The following is an 18,984-nucleotide window of genomic DNA, read 5'->3' as shown; positions in this document are numbered from 1 at the left end:
ACAGGGGCAATTCCACCCACAGTAACAAGTGATTTTTCCTTAATGATGGCAAAGCCCAGCTAAGGGGAAGGTATTTTGAGAATAAGCATACAACATCAAAGACTCGTACCAAGCATTTTCCCTCCACATTATGAACAATACCACGCTTATATCGTCATCTCAGAAATGCAGCGCACATCTCTGGCATCCCCTCATGGACTTTGAAGTGTAGATTTAGAGAGCTCCAATTCAAACTGCAACATCTGTAACCTTAATTTGAATGTTGAAAAGCCCTCAAAATACAGCAGGGACTGAAAGTAAGTCACAAAATTCAGGTACTTTCCTTTGTTAAAGGCACTAACAGGATGCATGTAGGAGATCTTAGCTCCACCTGAGCAGACCAAGTCAAGAATTGAATTCCCTTTCCCCAGCAGCATTTCCACCCAAACTCCTTAAAAGGAGTACACTTCATTCCGCCTAGAGGAGGATGAGAACTATTGGGTTTTTGGTTTAGTTTGTTTTTTTTTTCCTGAGGTTTTTAGTGTTCCCCTTTGCAGGAAAAGGATGCTGCATGGGAACACACCTCTGGATCTTCCCACCTGTGCCACCTTCCAAACTCACCAGCTCCGTGCCACAGGCAGATGCATCAGGCAGACACACACAGAGGATCCTCAGCTGGTAAAGCAAAGGGAAAACTGAGAAAAGCTATGCTGCATCTCAGTAACAGCACTAGAATTATGCAATTCTACCTCACCGACTTCCTCAGAGGGTTTCCCCATCCATCAGCCTCGCATAAGCCGGTGGGACAGATAAAGGCCAGTGGAGCACATCCCCTTCCCTCTGGTACAGAGGAAAGCAGAGGAGTGGCAGTACTGACACAGAAGGAGAAGGAACAAAGCAGGGACAAGGCTGGATTCAGCTGGCAGAGCATTGCAGGGCTCTCCTCCTGTCTGCTCACCGCTCCATGGGAGCAACAGAGGCACAAGAGCTCAGGTGCTCTCCTCTTCCATCACAAAACTGCCTCTCCGGCAGCAGCTCTGCTCCCCAGCATTATTTTACCACATAATACCCCAAAAAACTCCATTATTTCTATTGCAGGTTTTCCTGCCTCATAAGCAGGGTCTTCTGGCATTAGAGATCAGGTAGTAAAGTAAAAAAGAAAAAGCCAAATTTAAGACTATAAAGAAAGCAAATCGGAAAGGTGCGCTGCCTCAACACCTGTTGGAAACCCAGAACGCCTGCAGATAAACACCACCTTCACCAACAAGCTGAAAAAGATCCACAGGAGAGGATTTTGGTCCCTCTGAAATTGCAGAGGATTTGTTTAACACATGTGGGGGCTTTTTAAAAGGTTTTCCTTCGAGGGAGAGAGGACTCAAAAGTCAGGAGCAGCAAGCGTAAGTCTCAACTCTGCTCCCGGAACAGTCACGGATGTCCTGCAGGACACATCCCACACAGGATTAGAGAAGAGTACACGGCAGTGCCTGCTGGAAAGGAGCCGGCTCAGGTTCCAGCAGCACTGCTAACCCAGCCACACGACTTCCAGAACATGACCCAGCTTGTTCAGCAGTCACTGCTACACTTTGTTTTTACGGTGCCACAGCGCGGATCCCCCGCCTGCAGCACGGGGATAACCCCTTGGCCACGCTACAGAAAGGCACATCCAGGACCAGAGCATCATTCCAAAGACAAATGAGAAGCATCCTTAGAAAAAAGGTGCTGGAAAAGCACAACCTGAAGCTTTGGGAGCAGCTGGGAGAGTTTTCTGCAGGGTGACATCGTGCCAGCGCTCACCAGGAGACAGACGGGACACAAAACCCTCACTCGTCCAGATGGGTGAGAAGTTGGTGAGGCACCGATCCCTGCTCTGCCAAAAAGCGGCCCGGGTGCCAAACCCCACCGCACAGACACGATCCAAACCATGCTCTACAGAGCTTAGAGCATTGTTCTGCCCTGTTCTCTGACTGCACCTACCCCACGTACAGAGCAAATCATCAAAATCCTTTTATTTAACCAAATGAAAAAAGAAAATACCTCCGTGGGGTTGGAAAAAAGTAGCACAGTCCCAAAAGCACACCCCAGGCTGAAGTGACAGCTATTACGGGGCTCTTTTCTGCTCCAGCTCCAACAGCCATAAAAGCTTTCCAACGCTGGAGGAGTCCAGAAGAGCAATCTGGACAGAAAACGATTCATAAATCCTGGAAACTTAAATGATCCGCCTGCCAATTCCAACACGATGCTCCCAGCCCCAAGACCCACACGTGCCAGGAGCCTGTGCAGAGGGCTCCCCTGGCAATCCAGGCTGGGGCCAGGGGGAGAGCATCCCCCTGCCCCACACCGCCCACAAAACCAGCCTGAATCAGTCAGAGTTTCCACAAACTTGAGCGAATTAGTGCTGTTTTTTTGGATGAACGATTAGGTTGCAGCGTCTCAAACAAATTCATGCTGAGACCGTGTGTCTTCACCAGAAGCAGAAGGTGGGAGGGGTGAGGATAAGATACTTCAGGGGGAGAAAGCACAATTTCCTTGTGAAAAACTGCTAGCTTTGCCACATCAGGGAAAAAAAAAAAAAAAGAGAGACCCTAAAAAGTGGATTTCTGTCCTTGGAGATCCAGCACAAGATGCCACCAGGCTGCCAAGGCACTTTATGTGATGAAAGAAGTTTTACAGATGCTTTAAAATTAGTATGTTAAAATAAAGTGCCATTTTAATTTAAAATACTGTATTATATAGTTAATCCTATATAGTAATGTTCACTTTTCTGAAACGGATTTTTTTTAAATACAAGTTAAGTGTGGAAAATGGCCAGTACAGATACAGCTGTACTGGATTAAGTTGGGCATTTCCCACTTGTTTACTGACCCTACACCTTTTCGCACAACTAGAAGCAGCAAGTTAAAAGAGAAACATGAGATGTTATGTCAGCCTTAAGCTATACTTTAACACACAGACCAGGTTTAGATTCTTCTGGACAGCGTGGGAGACTGAAAATCCAAGCACAGCTGGAGATGCCTTTGATAATTAGTTTAAAATAGAGTTGGCACAACTTATTTTGTCACATTTCAGTGGTCCAAATAAATAGATTTCTTCAGGGATGTGACTTCTATCTGAACACACCTGCTATTCACACAAATAATGACTGTTAAAATTCATTCTGAACCCAGGCCAGGAAAAGGCAGAAAAAATAGGATTTAGTTAAGCAGACACAAAGCACGGTCATACTTTTAAAGCTACCTGAACTCCACCAGCCTCCTGCTATCAAAAAAACCCCCCAAACCCTAAAGTAGTTTCTAGGGATGTACAACAGCCTGAAGATCTAAAAAAAAAGGGAATGAAATACCAATGCAAGTGTCTGCCACAGGAGGACGAGCAGAGGGATCCGGCTCGTTAATAAAATCGCCGGAAAATTAATGGGTGCACGAGGAGCTCTCGGGTTTCCGCGTATCTACGCGTCGCTCCAACAGGTCCTTTCGCAGAGCTGCGCTACGGAGCCGGAGAACTGCGAAAAGCGACGAGGGGAACCCTCGGCGATCCCGGGGCCGCCGCGAAGCGCCCGCGGCGCGGCGGAACGGGACCCCGGAGCGGGGGTACGGCCCGGCAGGCGCTTTCATGGCAACTCCGCCGGGAAGTTGGGCGAACACCGGGACCGGGGGAGCACCGCGCCCCCTCCCCGGCTCTCGGAACGCCCGCCCCGGGCGGGCGGGAGCCGCGGCGGCGGCTGGGGCGCGCGGAGCGGCCTGGTACCGGGGCCGTGCAGTGCGGGCGAGCGCTGCCGGGGGCGGGTCCCGCCGCAGCCCGGGAGCGGCACCCGGGCGGAGGGCGGGCGGAGGGGCGGGGGGAGGAGGCGGCGCCCGGCTCGCAGCGCGCCCAGCGGCCGCCGCACGCTCCGCCCGCCGCTCCCGCCATGCCGGGGGCCGGGACACCCCGGAGGGGCGGGGCGGGGCGGGAGGACGCGCGGCCGCCCCGCGCGGGCCGGGGCTCCCCGGGGAGCGGCGCCGCGGGCACCGACCGGCCCCCCACCCCCACCCCCCCGACCCCATGCCGCCGCCGCACCGGCGCCGGGCCCCGCCCCCTACGGATCGCCGGAGGGGGCCGGCCCCGGGCCCGGCGGCCTCCGGTCCCCGCCGCCCCGCTCTTCCTTACCTCGAAGCGGGCCCTGGCAGCGGCCGGGTCTCCCTCAGGGTCCGGGGGTGGCGGGCACCTCCCGGGCGGGCGGCGGGGGCGCGCCGTCCCCGGCGCAGTGAGAAGGGGGGGGTCCCCGCGCCCCTCCTCCCGGAGCGGGGGGGCGGGCGGGGGCGGCGCCGGTGCCCCGGCGGGGGCGGGGGGCTCGGCGGGGGGGGTAAGATGGAGTAACCGTCTGTCGGCCGCCGCGGCGGAGCGCTGCCCGCTTCTCTGTTCCCCGGGAAATCCCGCCCCTCCTCGCGCAGGGGGGGAGCCCCGAGCGCCCGTTGGGCGAGACGCGCGCCCGTCACCCTCTCGGCCAATGGGAGCGCTGGCCCCGCCCACCAGGCCCTCCCCTATTGGCCGCGGCCCCCAGGAAGGGGATGTGGAGAGGAAGGGAGGGAGGAGAGGAGGGGGGGGAGCGACCGCCGAAGAAAAATGTCCGTATAAGCAGCGCGCCCCGCCCCCGTCCCGCCTCCCCCGCCATCCTATTGGCTGCGAGACCAAACCGCCGGCCAATCGGCGAGCGGGGCCGCGCCGCCGTCACGGCGAGAAGCCCACCCACGCGGCGAATTGGCCCCGCCCGCCACCGGCGAGGCCACGCCCCCTTCTCTGGGGAGCCCTTTTGTGGAATGTTTACATCGCGGCCGCGGCCCGCGCGAGCGGCTCGCTCCGTCGATCCCCCTCGGCCCCGGGCTCCGGTGCCAACCGGTTCGGCGGCGGGAGCGGGGGGACTTGGCGGCGGGACTCGGGCCCGGGGGCGGCGCGGCGCTGCCTTTTGTCCCCGACCCCTTCACTTCCGGGATGGCGGCGCCCCACGTGGGGCGGGTCGGTTACACGTGCGGGTGGGGGGCACAGAGCGCACACAGACACTCGCTCACGCACACGCCCCACACACTCGCACACGCTCACACTCACGCACGCACGCACCGAGGAGGAGGAGGAGGGGGGGCGGAAGGCGGTGCGCGCCGCGGGGGGCGTCGCCCTCAGTTGCTGCGGCCAATGGCGTGTCAGGGAGGGGGCGTGGCCACGGCGCCAATGGCCCCCCCCCCCTCCTCCCCCCACGCACACACACTCAGTCACTCGCCTCCCCCCCCCCCACCGCCCGTCGCGCGCTTCCCGCCGGCGGGATCCGCAGCGCGCGCGCGCTTCTGTCTCCTCCTACCCCCCCCCCCTTTTCCCTCAGGTCCTTCCCGCCCGCCCGCCCGCCCCTCGGAAAGCGATTCCCGTGAAGGGGGGCAAAACTGGGAAAGTGTGTGTGGGGGAAGCAGCTGTTACATACCCTCAACGCGCAGGCGAGCAGCCCTGAATGGAGGGGGAACTCCCCCCGGGGCGGATTGGCCCCGCGGAGCCGATCGTCACGGCCGCACCGCCCACGGGGGGAGGGGGGGCGCGGGGAAGCGGGGTGTGAGGGAAAGGGCTCTCGGCGGAGGGCGGGAGGGAGCCGGTGCCCCCGCGGCCAAGCCGGCGTTCCCCTCGGCTAAAACGAGAGATGGAGAGGGAGGGTCGATGCCTTCAATTACCGCGTTTCTCTCCCTTTGGAAAGTTGTGGAGTGCGCTGCTGGCTTCCCCAGATGGAGGCTGGAGGAGCCAGGCCTGGCCGCCCGTTAGTGCTCGTCTGGGCGTCTAGAGCCTGCTCGGGAAAGGGTGAAATACACTCACACATGTTCCACTCTTCTATTAAAATGTGTATTTCAAGAACCTTCACTCAAACAAAGTCTAAATCTCCTATGTTTGTTTTTTTTTTTTTTCTTTCCATCTGCTCTTCCCTCTCTCAGAGAGGGAGAGCGCTGCAGGGGCAGGCAGTGGGGTGGCGCCAGGACGCGGCGCGGGGAGCGGGCAGTGAGGTGGCGCCGGGACAAGCGGGCACAGCGGAGGAGGCTCGCTGTAGCTGCGAGCTGCACCTCGGTTTAACCCCTGGAAGAGCCCTCGACTGCGGGGTTTGAGCCTGCACGGGCTGCAGTGCCACTGGAGATCGAGCCTGAGCCTTGGAAACCGGAGGCAAGGAAGCAGAAGGGCTGGGAAATGAAGCCTAGCTCCGGAGCCAGGCTCTTTCCAAACTCCCAGGGCGCAAAATTACAAGCACTAAAGTAATCGTCATTAGCAAGGCAGCGTGCATGCAGCCGAGAAAGCCAAATGAAACAGGTGGGCACAGCGATGGCAGCGCTGCTTTAGGATTGCCCTGCAATGCCTTTAAACCCCCGTTTCCAAACTCCAGCGGAACTTTGGATTTCGTTCTTGGAATTGCCTGCCACTGTTACTTTTGCCTGTGGTGCCCGATCCCCATCTCTGGGCCACTCCAGGGAAGGGAAGATCCTGCAGGCATCAAGCTGCTTACAACTCAACAGCCCATTTTTACCACCACTCTCCAAACAATACTAAGGTTTTTTTTCCAGTAACTTTTGGCTGCCTGCATGGCCGTTTCCAGAGAAATCCTTATTTCTGCTGCTAAGCAGGACCTGCTGGCACAGAACGAATGGATGGAGCAAAACATCATGTTGTACAAGAGGATTGAAAACGCCGGCTTTGACAAGAAATGCAGCCCTGGAAATAGTAAGACAGGGTGAGTGTTTGGGTTGTTTTTCCATGGAAAAGATTTACAAGCTTTTCCTCCACCTCCAGCACAGATGGGATCTTCATCCCTCCTCGAAGGGAGCAGCAAATCCCAGCTGTTCTCATTCAGAGCCAGAGCTAGTGATCTCCATCCCTCTCCTCTGATTATTCCTACCAGACACCCAGGACATGAGTCTTGGAAAAGTTTTGGTTCTCTGTGCCCACATCATGTGGAATTGAGCCAGAAGGCACAAACACCTTTACTGCATGCACAGAGCGGGCTTGGTTGGGATTTCACAGCCTGTGGAAGAGAGACAGGGGCTGGGCACATTCGTGGGGCCACGTGGGACGCTTGGCATCACCTGCAGCTTTTGGATCTGGACCCAACACTTCGCCAAAAGCCCCGCTGAGCCACAGAGAGCTACTGCTGACAGCACAGGGCTAACAAGAAACTTCAAATACTCCCTTCCTGCTGGGTGAAAAAGTTTGGCAGTGAGGAGGGCCTCGGGAGCCTTCCTTCAGAGGATGAGAGCTCTGAGGAGCCACCCTGCAATGGGTGCCTGGAGGGAAACTCCAGGGCAGCCTGAGCCGGAGGAACAGATCACACTGCCTGGGCTGACGCTGCTCCAGGAGACAGCTGGGTGGAAAATGGTACCTGGAAGGATGGGACGCTGCAGCTGAACCAGAACCACACTGCAGGCAACATGTGCACAGCTCCAGGGATGCTCCCAACACCCACCCCTCACACACTCCCATGCGCTGGGACATGCAGCCCTTCCAGACAGATCCCCTGCTGCTGCCTCTGGTTCTTTTCCAGCCTTCCAGTGCTTGTGTCTGACCTCGGTTTGGCACAGCCAAGCCAGTCCACACCCAGAGCACAGGGGAAAGCTTCTCCCTGTGCTAGTCCTAGAAAGACACTGCCATCCCTCACTTTTTTTTAGGCTCCAGCTGAGCAAACACAGGTGCCGCTCTTCACACCCGCCAGCTGCCTGCTCTGGGGCACAAGCTCTCTCGCTGGCTCCAGGGCTTCATTTGCACGAGCTGCCTTTTTCCTTCCCTCATCCCTAAGCCTCAGGCTGTGGCTGCTGCTCTGGGACTGGCATCACTTGCACCTGAAGGCACTGGGATTGCCTGAGAGCCCAGGAGTTCCCCCTGATTTTTGTGCCCTACAGAGGTGATCCAGAAGCACAGAGGCAATGCCTACACCCCCAAATCCTGCAGCAAAAGGTAGAAGCAGGCAGATACCATGGCCAGACAGGAGACCGATGTCCTGGGGCTTGTCAAGACCCTGGGAACAGAGGCAGGCTTGGAGCAGGGTGTCTTTTGTCCCCCCTGGCTACACCAGCCCATTGTGCTGCCTTCCCTGCTGACACTATCCTGCCTGCCCAGGAAAGCTTCCTGCAGCCTGGTTATCTCTGTCTCAGCCTCACCCAGGCCCAAAGAAGCCCTAAACACAGCCCTGTGCTCCTCAAAGTCCATGTTTAGTCAGGGATGGGGCCAGCTGGTTTTTAGAGATCACAGCCTGTGCAAAGCCCTGAATTCCCTCCTTCTGTCCTGCCAAGTGTCCCCACGACAGCAAAGAGGACTGGTCACTGGTGGTATATTTATATATCAATACAAATAAAAACAAAACAACTCCCAAAAAAAGTAATGACAACAAAAAGAGAGTTTCTCTGACAGCAAAATAGGAACATTTACAAATACTTCTGGCTCTGGCTTGGATCAAGTTAATGTTAAATACAAAAAAAAAAAAAAAAAGGAAAAAAGCACACAAAAATAAAAAAAACCCAATGAAAACAAAACTTCCCCAGCCCTGTACCCCCCTCCCCCAAGATTATAAAAAAATAAGAATATACACATTCAAAGAGCTTATTACAGTATAAAGTTGGGGAGGCCCGGGCAGTGGCGGGGGCTGGGGCCAGGGCAGAGGCTGATTGCCTCTCCAGGGTTTGGGGTTTACTCTTGCTCAGCGCTTGCCCAGCCCGTGACTCAACGCAGGGCTGGGCCTGCGGGTTCCCAGCGGAAGCTTGGGAAAGCCGGGCAACCTGGAGAGCCGGTCGGTCCCCACGGCCCCATCACCTCGTACCTAGTGACTCCCACAGCCGTGCCCAAGGAGCTGGGGACGCCTGCGAGCTCAGCACCCCCTGGACAACCCAATCCTCCAGATGCTCCCAGGAGCACAGCTGCTATCTCTCTCCATGGGGAAGATGAGACAAAGAAACAGGGGGACACCATCAAGTATCCTCGTGCCTCCAGTGGGATGGGCACGGGAGTGGGTACCGGGTCCCAGCGCTGCCCACGAGGGGAAATAAAGGGAAGGGGGAAGACAAGACAGAGCCAGGACCAAACTCACCGCTCCAGAGATCACAGCAGTGAGGTGGCAGGACAGCGGGAACCCTTGGGAGCTGCTAAAGGGGAGGTTGTATATATGTATATATATAATAGCCGGGGGTCACAGCGGGGGTATATTATATACACACATACATACAGACACAGAGAGCATCAGTTGAGACCGAAGCACGTGCCTCTTCCTCAGCCCCAGGACTGGGAATACATTTCCTAGGGCTTTGCAAAGCCCCTCTCTAGGTACATCTTAGGTGGTCCCAACAACAACAACAACAAAACCCCCCCAAAAACAAAACAAAAAACCCCCAACAACTTGAAGAGAAGATAAACTACCTCCCCAACCAACCAAACCCAACCGAAACACGACGGGGAGGAGTGAGAGCCCCTTCCCGCGCCAGCAAGTGGCAGCCACCGTTTGGGTTGAATAAGGCACAGTTCCATAGCAGTGCTGACAGCCGCGGTGCTCCGGCACCGCCGCCCCCACGGCTCTGCTGGGTCCCGGCGGGCCCCGAGGCAGCTCAGGCAGCCCCCGAGGATGGGCAGCAGCATCTGCAGGGAGGCAGCGGGTCTCAGTGCCCCGGCGAGCTCTTCTCCTGGGCGGCCCGGCTGTGGTTGGTGAGCAGCAGGCCCTCGCGCTGGGCGTGCTCGAGGATGGCGGTGTAGCAGAAGTAATACTGCTCGGGGGTCTGGATGCTGAAGGCGCGCTGGGTCCGCATGCGCAGCACCGTCTGGTAGATGTTCAGAGTGCCCACGTCCTGCAGCTGTGACAGGCAGATGTCCAGCGCGCAGAAGGTACCTAGGGACGGCAAAGGGGATGGCGTCACGCGCCAAATGGCACCATCACCGCCCCTTGTGAGAACTGGAGTGGTGGTGCCCAGCCCCACCCCGATCTCCCGTGGGACTTCTCTCAGATCTGATGGTTGTGGGAAGTCCTGAGTCAACCAGCTTGCAAACACACCGTGGGGCCCCGGGAGGGAGATGCCCCAGGGACGCTGGACTTGTCACCCCACCATCCCCAAATGTCCCCCACACCCGTTACCTGTTCTGCCAATGCCAGCGCTGCAGTGCACCACGACTGGGGGTCCCCCGGGGTGACCCTTGAAGCGAGGTCCCAGGGCGCTGACAGCCACTCTCTGCTGCTGCTTCACGGCCCCCAAAAAGTCAATGAGAGTGGCGGCGGAAGAGGGGACGCCGTAATCTGGCCAGCTCAGGTACTGGAAGTGGGACACCAGCCGCCGCTCCCTGGTCTGGGGAGAGCAGGGAGTTTAGAGCCTCTTTCCTCCTGTGGCCCCTTGGTGTGCCCATGCCATTCCCCCACCAGGCAGCTGTGGCCACGCACCTCTGAGCTGTGGATCTCCAGGATGGTTTTCTTGTAATGGCTGAGGTTCTCTACGCCCAGGTTGGTGATGGTCAGGGCCCCAAAGCACACATGGAAATCCTTTTCCAGGGGCCAGTACTGGCCGCACTTCCTCCTGCCTCCTTCCTCCAGCCTGGGAGCAGGACAATGACAAGCTGGTAACATCCTCCTTGCCCTGCCTGAGCCCTCTCCCATGCCACCCAGCCTTGGTCCTTTGGGGATCCCAATCCAGTCTGTCCTTGACCCAATGTCCCCTCTCTATGGGGCTCTGGCTGGCACCACTGCTGCAGGATCACCGCACCAAGCCCAGCGCTGCTCATCCCACACCAAAAACGCTCATTCTGCACAGAAAAAGAGGCCTGTGCCCCTCCGTGAGCACTCACCGGGTTGTCATCACGATCACCAGGACGTTCTGCTCCCACACCATGCGCCAGAAGTCACCATAGGTGTTTTCCAGAGGCCCTGCAGGGACAACCCACACATCAGCCCAAAACCTCAGGGATTTGGACAGCCCCTTGCCCAGCTGCATCCACCAGCCTCTCATCACCCCCACAGGGAACCACAGCCCCTTCCCGTAGGGGCTGACCCAGGTGTAAATCCGTGAGCACAGCCTGGAGCTGTCACTGATTGCCGCCCCCAGCACTGGGTCCCTAGGGCCCAGCGCTGATCCCGCCTCTGCCCATCCTTGGGCAGATGGGGCAAATCCAGAGCTGGGACAGGGGCAGGGTCAGGGCTGCTATCATGGATGAAGATGGATCCCCTTGTTCTCTCCCAGAAAAAACTTCAGTCCACTAGCTGGAAACTGAGAGGGGAATAAATACACCCAAGGAGGAGTAAATACACCCTGAGAGAAGGGGGGCCTGCTGGGCAGCGCCCTGCTCCTGGGACGTGCCCCATGGCCAGGGGCTGACATTGGGCAGAGAGGGGGGACCCATGGGTGCACCAGGAGCAGAACAACCCCTTGTTGGCTCAGCCGTACCCTGAGTGCCAATGTAAGCATTCCTCTGCTTGTAGCCATCCATGAAGCTCGCGTTGATGTAGTCAGTCAGCTGCAGGGAGAATAGGATGGATGAGATTAGGCCTCCAGAACCCCGGGACAGCCGTGCCAGCTTCCCACAGGACTGGGAGTCTCCCTCCTGGGCCGGCTCACCTCTGGGCGGCTGTACGGCTTCGCCAGCTTGACGCGGGTTTGGTCCAGGCAGGGCACGTCCCCGTACCGGTTCTTGTCCTGGTTGTAGGGTGCCCTGGAAGGCGGGGGAGAGGGAAGCAGGGATGTATTCCAGGCAAGGCAAAGGCAGCATCCCTCCCTCCCTCTCTTCAAGCCTCTGGGGCCCGTAGCCTGGGCTCTGCTGCCATCACCTGGCCAAAGCCTCGGGAAGCAGAGTCCCGGCCAGGTCCCGGTCCCTGCCGGCCTCTGCGGCTCCCCTCGGCTCCCAGAGGCTGCAGGACCCACAGAGGGGGCTCACACCATCCCTAGGCCGGGGTTCCCTGTTGCTAACCCAAAGCACCGCACCATAAAGAGGCCGATGGACCCCATCCAGCAGCAGAGGTGTGGGGTGGGGCGCACCCAGCTCTTTGTGGTGAGAGGGGCTTCTGGCTCCCTCCCGCTGACTCACAAGGAGCAGACAAAGGTGCCGGCTGGGCTCCTGCGCCGAATGTCTTCGTACTCCTCGTAGATACCACGTTTCTGCTTGTGGCTGACGTGATCCAGCAGCTCCTGGAGGGTGATGGACTTGGGTCCGGGGACGTGGACGGAGCCGTTGTCTTTGGGGGCTGCCAGCGGCACCAGGATGAGCTCGTCCAGGGGGTCGGGGTGCCCGTTCTGCTGGGGCAGGAACCGGCAATTCCAGCTCAGGGGGTCCAGTTTGAGGGACCCTCCGAGGTACTCAGGGAGGCATTCCCGAGGCAGGTGTTCCTTCAGCTCCGACATCTTCACCATCTGCACCTGTGGGAGGAAGAGGAAAGGCAGGGGTGACTCCAAGACTGTTGGCGAGGATTCAGTGGGGATGGGGACAGGGATGCCAAAGGTCTGGTGCTCAGCAGCTTCCAGCAGATGGGGCTGAATGGCACCAGCTGTTTCCACCACCCTGCCACAAAGGGAAAGCAGCCTCAGCCCTGCCCACTGAGGGCCCTGTGCCAGGAGGGTCCCCACTCACCCGCTCCCGCAGCTTCTCCTTCAGCAGCAGGCTGATGATAGAGTAGGGCACGCGGAACCACATGGGCGCTCCCACGATGAAAACCTTCTTGAGCCGAGCTGGGAAGGCACCCTGTGGGCATGAGACGGGGCTAGATCCACTCTGCCCTGGCAGGGGACATACCCCAGCAGAGGTGACAACCAGCAAAGGGACGGCGTGATGGCAACGCCGCATCTGAAGTGTGCCTCGCACGCTCGCAGCCGTGCTTGCTTTTATGAGTCGATAAGGAAACAAATTACCTCCTTGGAATTAGGTAAGCAGAGGGTTTGGCTCCGCGGGGGAGAGGTGAAGACTGGGAACCGGGATTATGCAAAGAATACACCCTGGCCAGTATTTACTCTTATTGCTATTTTTTTTTTTTTTTTCTGGAGAAGGGAGGAGGCACCAAATGCCAGCACGATTAAAAAATAATTTGCATCTGTTTTCCCAAAAGCGCTGCCAGCAGCTGTGAGAGGAATCCAGCCCGGGGACAGCTGATCCGTCCCGCCCGCGCGACACCGCAGCCACAGCCGGGCCCGGCCTGGCAAGCTCCCAGTGCCTTCCCGAGCTCCTGCGGGGCTGGAGCTGGTGCTCCTCGGCTGAGACGTGCTCAGCATGGTCTGGGGCGCAAACTGATGCCAAAACCGCAGGACTTCGGGTTCCTGGTGAGCGAGCGGCCCATACTCTGTCCCCAGACACCAGTTAACCCCCAGGCACCACCTTGAGCAGATTGAGGATCTTCTTGCTGAGGTCCAGCTCGAAGTTGGTGTACTGTGACCCTGCCATGTCGTAGATGAACACCAGCCCATTCCTTTGTGTCTCAAAGCTGAGAGGGGGAAATGAACAACGTCAACCCCACAACATGCAAACACTTGGCTCCTGCATCACCAGCTCTGCCCCACACTGACGCCCAAAAATCCCTTCCCATGCCTCCGGAAGGACTCACAGACCCAAACCCTGCTTCCGCACTTCCCAGCTGCTCCACCACCTCGTCCTACAGCCCTCATTTAAGCCTGACTCGTGCCTTGAGTCTGCCTCAGCAGCATCATCCGTGATGGGTAAGGTCAAAAAGAGCAAGAGCCCAGCAGGATAAATGGCAGGGGAATGTCCTGGGTTTATATTTTCGGCAGGGCTCACGTTACGTCTGGCTGATGGTGGGGCTGCCTCCTCCCCAGCCAGAGCCTGTAGGAATCTGGGACTTTGCTAAACTGGACCCAGGGCGTGGACAGGGCAAGGCTGCAAAGAGCCTGGTTCAGGGCTTGGGGGGGATTTTGTTCCCCTGCTGAACAACTCCATAAGGAGGGCTGGCTGGAGTTCAAACCGGGGAATTTCAAGCCACGGGGAGCAGCGATCTCCCTGGGAGGGAAGGTGCTCCCTGGGGACCCTGCGGTGCGAGACAGGGACCCCTGCAGAGGCAGGCTCACCTCTCCACAGCTCGGTCCAGCAGGTAGAAGAGCGCCTGGAGCACCACGTGCTGCACGCTCTTGCTGGGGTGGTGCAGCTTGGCTGTGAACAGGGCGATGGAGGCTCCTGAGGGGTCCCGCACGCTCTGCCGGGGAAACAGGGTCAGGCTCCGGCAGCGCCCGCGCGGAGCAGGGCTGGGATAAGAGACCCAGCTGAGAGAACTCCGTGGGGAACACCCCTCCTACCAGAATGGTGAACTTCCCGCTGAGCAGCTCCGAGCGCAGCGGCTCCTCGTGCGGCTTCAGCTTCACGATGCCCTCCTTCAGCCGTGTCTCCTGCGGGCAGGGAGGGAGTGACAGGGGGCACGGGCACGGCCCACCTCTGCCCCACGGGGCACCCAGCTGTTCGAGGGAACCCCTGCTCCACGGGATCATTTTCCAGCACACCCCCCAGAAACAGAAGGAGGAGTTTTGCAACACCGGCTTAGAAACGGCATGCGTGGTTCTATATCCTTAACGTATAGGAACTGCTCTGTGGGCAGCACGCACGGGCCAGGAGGGCACCCCATGAGCTGCCTCCCAGAGGAGGGGAAGGGACTGGGATTGGAGAGATCTCCATGGCAACCCGCCTTGGCTGCAAAAGGATTTTCCAGCTGGATAAAACTTGTAAGGGAGAGAGAAAAAGGAGCAGGGGGAGGGTGGTCCCAGGGAGCAGGGATCTCCCACGGAGCAGGAAGCCCTCAGATGGGGGGCTCCAGCCCCTCCGGCTTACCCGGTAGGAGTGGAAGAGCTCGATGGCCCGCAGGACGTCGAACTTGCGGGCCATGAGGAACTTGACAGCCACGTTCCAGGAGAGCGGGGACACATTGTACTGGCCTGTCCACTTGTTGATCTCCTCCAGGAACTGCTTGGTTGCCTGTGGGAGAGATCAGGGGTGTGAGGAGGAGGAGGAGAGCAGTGCCCAAGGAGCATCCCTGGTCATTGTTGGAGTTACAATCTCAACAGACCCAGCAGCTTCTCGGGGTGAAGCAGGGCGCTCCACAACAAAAGGGGTACGGGCGGTGGCGATGGAGACGGCAGAAATGCCACATGGGAAAGGGAGCAAGGGGTGGGAAAATGGCCTGGAGGCTGGGGAACACTTATGGAAAGGAGAGGAGGAACAAAAGGAGGACTTTTTACAGGCAACAAACTCCCATTCAGACACAGCATCCCCAGCACAGCCCCATCAACTGGAAGTGGCCTCCTGGAGCTGCAGCTCCACCACGGAGCAGCAAACTTGGCTGTAGGAAGAGAGGTAATGAACATGGAGGGCTGACACTTCGACCTGCTACAGGACACGGACCAGTTCGCCCGGTAACACCAGTTTCACACATGCACGGAACACCAGGAGGGTCCCAGCATGCAGCTTTGCCCTCTGCTGCAGACTGGATCCCCTGTCCCACACAGGAGCCCCAAGGGAAACGGGACAGCACAGCCCAGTCTTCCCTCACATCCTGCTCAAAGGATGCAGGCAGGATGGAGACACCGAAACGCCTTGCTCCCACCCAGGCACAGACCAAAACGAACCAGCTTCCATCCCCCCTAGAGCAGAGGATGGCGACGCTGCCCAAGGAGGTGGAGGGGGGACAGGGAGCGCTGAAGGCTGGCTCCAGGAGCAGGGAGCGCAGGCAGGCGGCGGTGTAGGATGTCAGACGGCGGCACGAAGTTACTGGGAACTATTCAGGGTTACTGGGAGCTATTGAGCCAGAAAAGCTTGTCGGTGTTAATGACTTCCGACAGGAGGAAGCGAAGGGCTGGGGTTTATCGGCGGCACAAGGCTCGGCAGGGACAGCGAGCCCCTCTCACGGGATGAGCCAGACGAGCCCAGCTCATCCCAGGGGTCTGTGTCCCGGCACACTGCAGCCAGAAACTCCCGAACTCGGTCCCAGAGTCACACAAAGCACCACAGGAAAATGAGCGAGGCAATACAGGAACCATCTTCAGCCTTAACACAGCACACATCCACAGATGCAGGAATATATCCTATCCGTAAACATATCCTATCCAATACACCCTGGGCACACCTCCACTCTGCCAGGACCCCTCCCGAGGCGCCCAGCTGCCCAAAATCCAGGGCTGCGGGTGCAAACCCAAAATAACAGTGCTGATGATCCTTCCCCAGCACGTGCAGGACGGTCAAGGTACGGGCGTGAGCGCCAGGCACAGCTCCCACTTCCCTCGGACACAGCCGACGCCACAGCCTGAGGTGGATGTGACACCCCAAGGTGATGGGAAGAGGGTCCCCAGACGATGGGAAGAGGGGCCCAAAGGGCATGATGGCAATGAGGAGAGCTTCCTCAACATCTAACCCGTCACACTTCACACAATCCCAGCACGTCACCAGGGATGACGGGCTTTTTGCGAGGGGAAGATGCACAACAAGCACTGACTTTGCAGGGCAGTTCAGCCATGAATTCCAGCTTTCCCTGGGAACAAAACCAAATTCCAAACTTACCAGTGCCACCATTCAACAGCAGGGAGCCAGGCATCACGGAGCTGAGCATCAATGCCAGCCACAGCGCTGCCTCCTTCGTGCGCTCCACTGGGTCTCATCATCATTCCTAGCCCCGATCCCAAATGGATTTATAGACAATCCCAGAGGAGCAGGGATCGCTCCACGTACCGAAAACAAAGCCTGTGACCCAGAGCTGCAGCAAGAAGTCCTGTTTTGGCAGCACTGGGAGTGAAATTGTCCGTGGCCGGGCGTTTGGAACAATGCTGGTCTTTGGAGCGCTGGCGTCATCCGCGTCCCCGCTCCGCTGGAGCAGGGTGGTGACAAAGGCACCGCTGCCAGAATCCAGGGCTTCCTCCAGCCCTCCTCCCCCAGGCAGCAAACCTACTCTCCTCCTTCAGCACGGGGGAGAGGGGGATAAACCTGTGAGAATTGCAGCTGGCCTGAAAACCTTGAAGGAAAATTGGTTTGGCTCCTCGGGGATGGGCTGGGGAGGGAACTGCAGAGAGGCAGCAGGAGAGATGTCCCAAGGCTGGCCTAAGAGGAGAAGGGTGAATTTCCCCCTGGCTTGCTGTTGGTAACAGGAGAAAGTGGAGGAAATCTTGATGGTCCCGAGAAGGATGAAGGGATGGCAGGAAGGGCATGTTCCAGCCCAAACCACCGCTCACACATGAAAAGAAGGAAACTTCCGTGATTTTGGCTTCTAAGCCACCAAGGTCAGCATGAAAGGAGGCCTTCTCCACACCAAGCTGATGACCCAAACCTGGAGCCATTATTGCAAACATCTCTCCATCTTCTCCATCCAATATTCCCAAACATCTCAGATCCCTCTCCCGGGACGCTGCTCCCACTGCAAACCAGCTTTCCCAGCCACCGCAGGATCTCCAAAAACCCTGTTTGTGGAAGCTTTGCCCCCTCCATGACACAGGAGAAACGCAAATCTCAGGCTCCTGTGGGGACAGAGGGCAAGGACACTCCCCGTTCCTTGGGATTTTATCACCCTGGAGAGAGCAGGGCTGCTCCCAGGAGGAAAAAGCCTGGTAGCTCTGCATTTGCTGAGCACCAGCTCAGGCTGCAGGAGGGGCTCTTCCACGGAGGGAGGTTTTGAGGACTCGCCATCTCCGTCCCAACCCTCCTCAACCTCCCTGTAGAAACGAAGGATTTTTTTAAAGGAGAAAACCAACCAGCCGACCAACTGGAAAACCCACCATTTTGGGAGGAAAACAGGAACTTTTGCCTTCGCTCTGCAGTCCCCAGCGCCACCAACGTGGCCAATGTGACAGCCCGAGAGGGCAGAGGGAGCCCGGCAGCTCGCCGCAGTCCCGCTCCCAGGCTCCACATCCCCATCCCGAGGGAAGCCCAGCGGCCGCGGGTGGGCAAGCCCGGGGAAGAGGACAAAGAAGGGGACAGGCGGGGATTGCCGCGGCCACCCGAGGCGGCCCGGCCGGCTCCGGGGCCCCGTTCCCCGAGCCCAGCAACATCCTCCCGCGGTGACGCAAGGCCGGCGGAGGAAGCCGGGACGTCACGGGAGGCCTGGGGCGTGGGAAGCGCGTGCACACGCATCCATCCCCACGCATCATCCCCACGCCACTGCCCCCGGCAGGGACACGCTGCTCCGGGGACCGGGACCCGCGCCTTGCCAGGGCTCCCGGGGAACGGGAGGGTCGGGGAGGGGTTGCGTGGATGGGGCTGTAGGGTGGGCGCTGCGTGGGTTTGGCGGCTGCATGGATGGGGGGCTGCGTAGGGGCGGGGGCTTCCCATCGGGAGAATCGCCTCGCTGGGAAAAGAAGCAGCCTTGCGACCCGGGGTAGCCAAATAACGATGGGAAAGGAGCGGCGGGGGGAAAGAACCCCCGGGGTCCTGCCCGGCCCGACCCGGGGAAGACGAGGCCGGCGGGACCTACCTGCTCCTCCTCGGCGCTGAGCTCCGCGGCCATGCTGCTCGCCGGGCCGGGCCGGGCCGGGCCGAGCCGAGCCGGGCTGGTCTAGGCGGAGGGCGCCCCGGCGGAGCCCATCCCCGGCGCTGCGGGCACCGGCCCCTCCCGGCGGCGAGGGCGGCTCCGCCCCGGGGGCCCCGCCGAAAGTGCCGAGAAAATTAAAATAAAACGGGGCAAAAAAAAAAAAAAAAAAAAAAATTAAATATCTATATAGGCGTGTGCGTAAGTATATGCCTGAGCCCCTCGGGAAGTTTGGCTCGGCCCGGGAGCGCCGCTCGGCTGGGCCGGGCCGAGCCGAGCTCCCGCCCCGCTCCGCTCTGCCCCGGCGGGGGCGGCGGCAGGAAGCGCCCGCAGCCCCCGGTCCCTCCTCCCCGTCCCCTCCCCGCGGCTCGGCCGACCCCGCAGGGCGGGCGGGGGACAGGAAGCCCTCCCCGGCGGGGGGAGAGCGGGGGACAGCGGCCGGGATGGGGCTGGAGGGGCCCGGTCTCACCCCCCCGGCTCCGCGCCGGCTCCCCCAGCCCCCGGTTCCGGCCGCGGCGGGCGGGAGCACCGCCGCTAAAATGGTGGCAGCATCCTCCTCCCTT

General features: G+C 59.1%; 2 protein-coding genes across 6 annotated transcripts in view; both read right to left on the bottom strand.

Annotated features, from left to right (window-relative positions):
- Window positions 1-5,439, bottom strand: part of SIN3A (SIN3 transcription regulator family member A) — a 31,815-nt gene extending 26,376 nt beyond the window's left edge. The window contains exon 1 of one of the 3 annotated variants that reach the window (XM_040077450.2): window positions 5,423-5,439. The gene's annotated coding sequence lies outside the window, so the exon portion shown is untranslated. Of the gene's footprint in view, window positions 1-3,319; window positions 3,367-4,122; window positions 4,218-5,422 lie in introns of those variants that run through there. The other 2 variants (XM_040077449.2, XM_040077452.2) reach the window with 2 other exon arrangements.
- A 2,837-nt stretch (window positions 5,440-8,276) lies between these two features.
- Window positions 8,277-18,447, bottom strand: PTPN9 (protein tyrosine phosphatase non-receptor type 9). Of its 3 annotated transcripts, none has more exons than XM_040077588.1 (13): window positions 18,368-18,447; window positions 14,746-14,889; window positions 14,220-14,309; window positions 13,995-14,119; window positions 13,291-13,396; window positions 12,553-12,663; window positions 12,013-12,341; window positions 11,547-11,640; window positions 11,376-11,445; window positions 10,780-10,858; window positions 10,379-10,529; window positions 10,079-10,286; window positions 8,277-9,835 (listed from the first exon to the last, which is right to left on the bottom strand). In XM_040077588.1, exons 1-13 carry the CDS (start codon window positions 18,398-18,400, stop codon window positions 9,609-9,611), a joined length of 1,767 nt encoding a protein of 588 aa, XP_039933522.1. In that variant the 5' UTR covers window positions 18,401-18,447; the 3' UTR covers window positions 8,277-9,608. The 3 variants fall into 3 exon arrangements, with proteins under 3 accessions (XP_039933522.1, XP_058278395.1, XP_039933523.1); XM_058422412.1 differs by lacking the exon at window positions 18,368-18,447 and adding an exon at window positions 17,673-17,692; XM_040077589.2 differs by lacking the exon at window positions 18,368-18,447 and adding an exon at window positions 16,468-16,878.
- Window positions 18,448-18,984: the final 537 nt, after the last annotated feature.

Source organism: Hirundo rustica, chromosome 13 (genome assembly GCF_015227805.2).
Source record: "Hirundo rustica isolate bHirRus1 chromosome 13, bHirRus1.pri.v3, whole genome shotgun sequence".
Lineage (NCBI taxonomy): Eukaryota > Metazoa > Chordata > Aves > Passeriformes > Hirundinidae > Hirundo > Hirundo rustica.
Note: the sequence above shows the minus strand (reverse complement) of the source record. Positions and strands in the feature narration are given on the sequence as shown.

Excerpts from the sequence above, each read along its gene's own strand:
- PTPN9 (XM_040077588.1), bottom strand. The coding sequence starts at position 18,400 with ATGGCCGCGGAGCTCAGCGCCGAGGAGGAGCAG. Across the intron at positions 11,446-11,546 it reads AGCCGTACAGCCGCCCAGAG|CTGACTGACTACATCAACGC; the intron begins GTGAGCCGGCCC and ends TTCTCCCTGCAG. Across the intron at positions 10,287-10,378 it reads TGGAGATCCACAGCTCAGAG|ACCAGGGAGCGGCGGCTGGT; the intron begins GTGCGTGGCCAC and ends TGCTCTCCCCAG.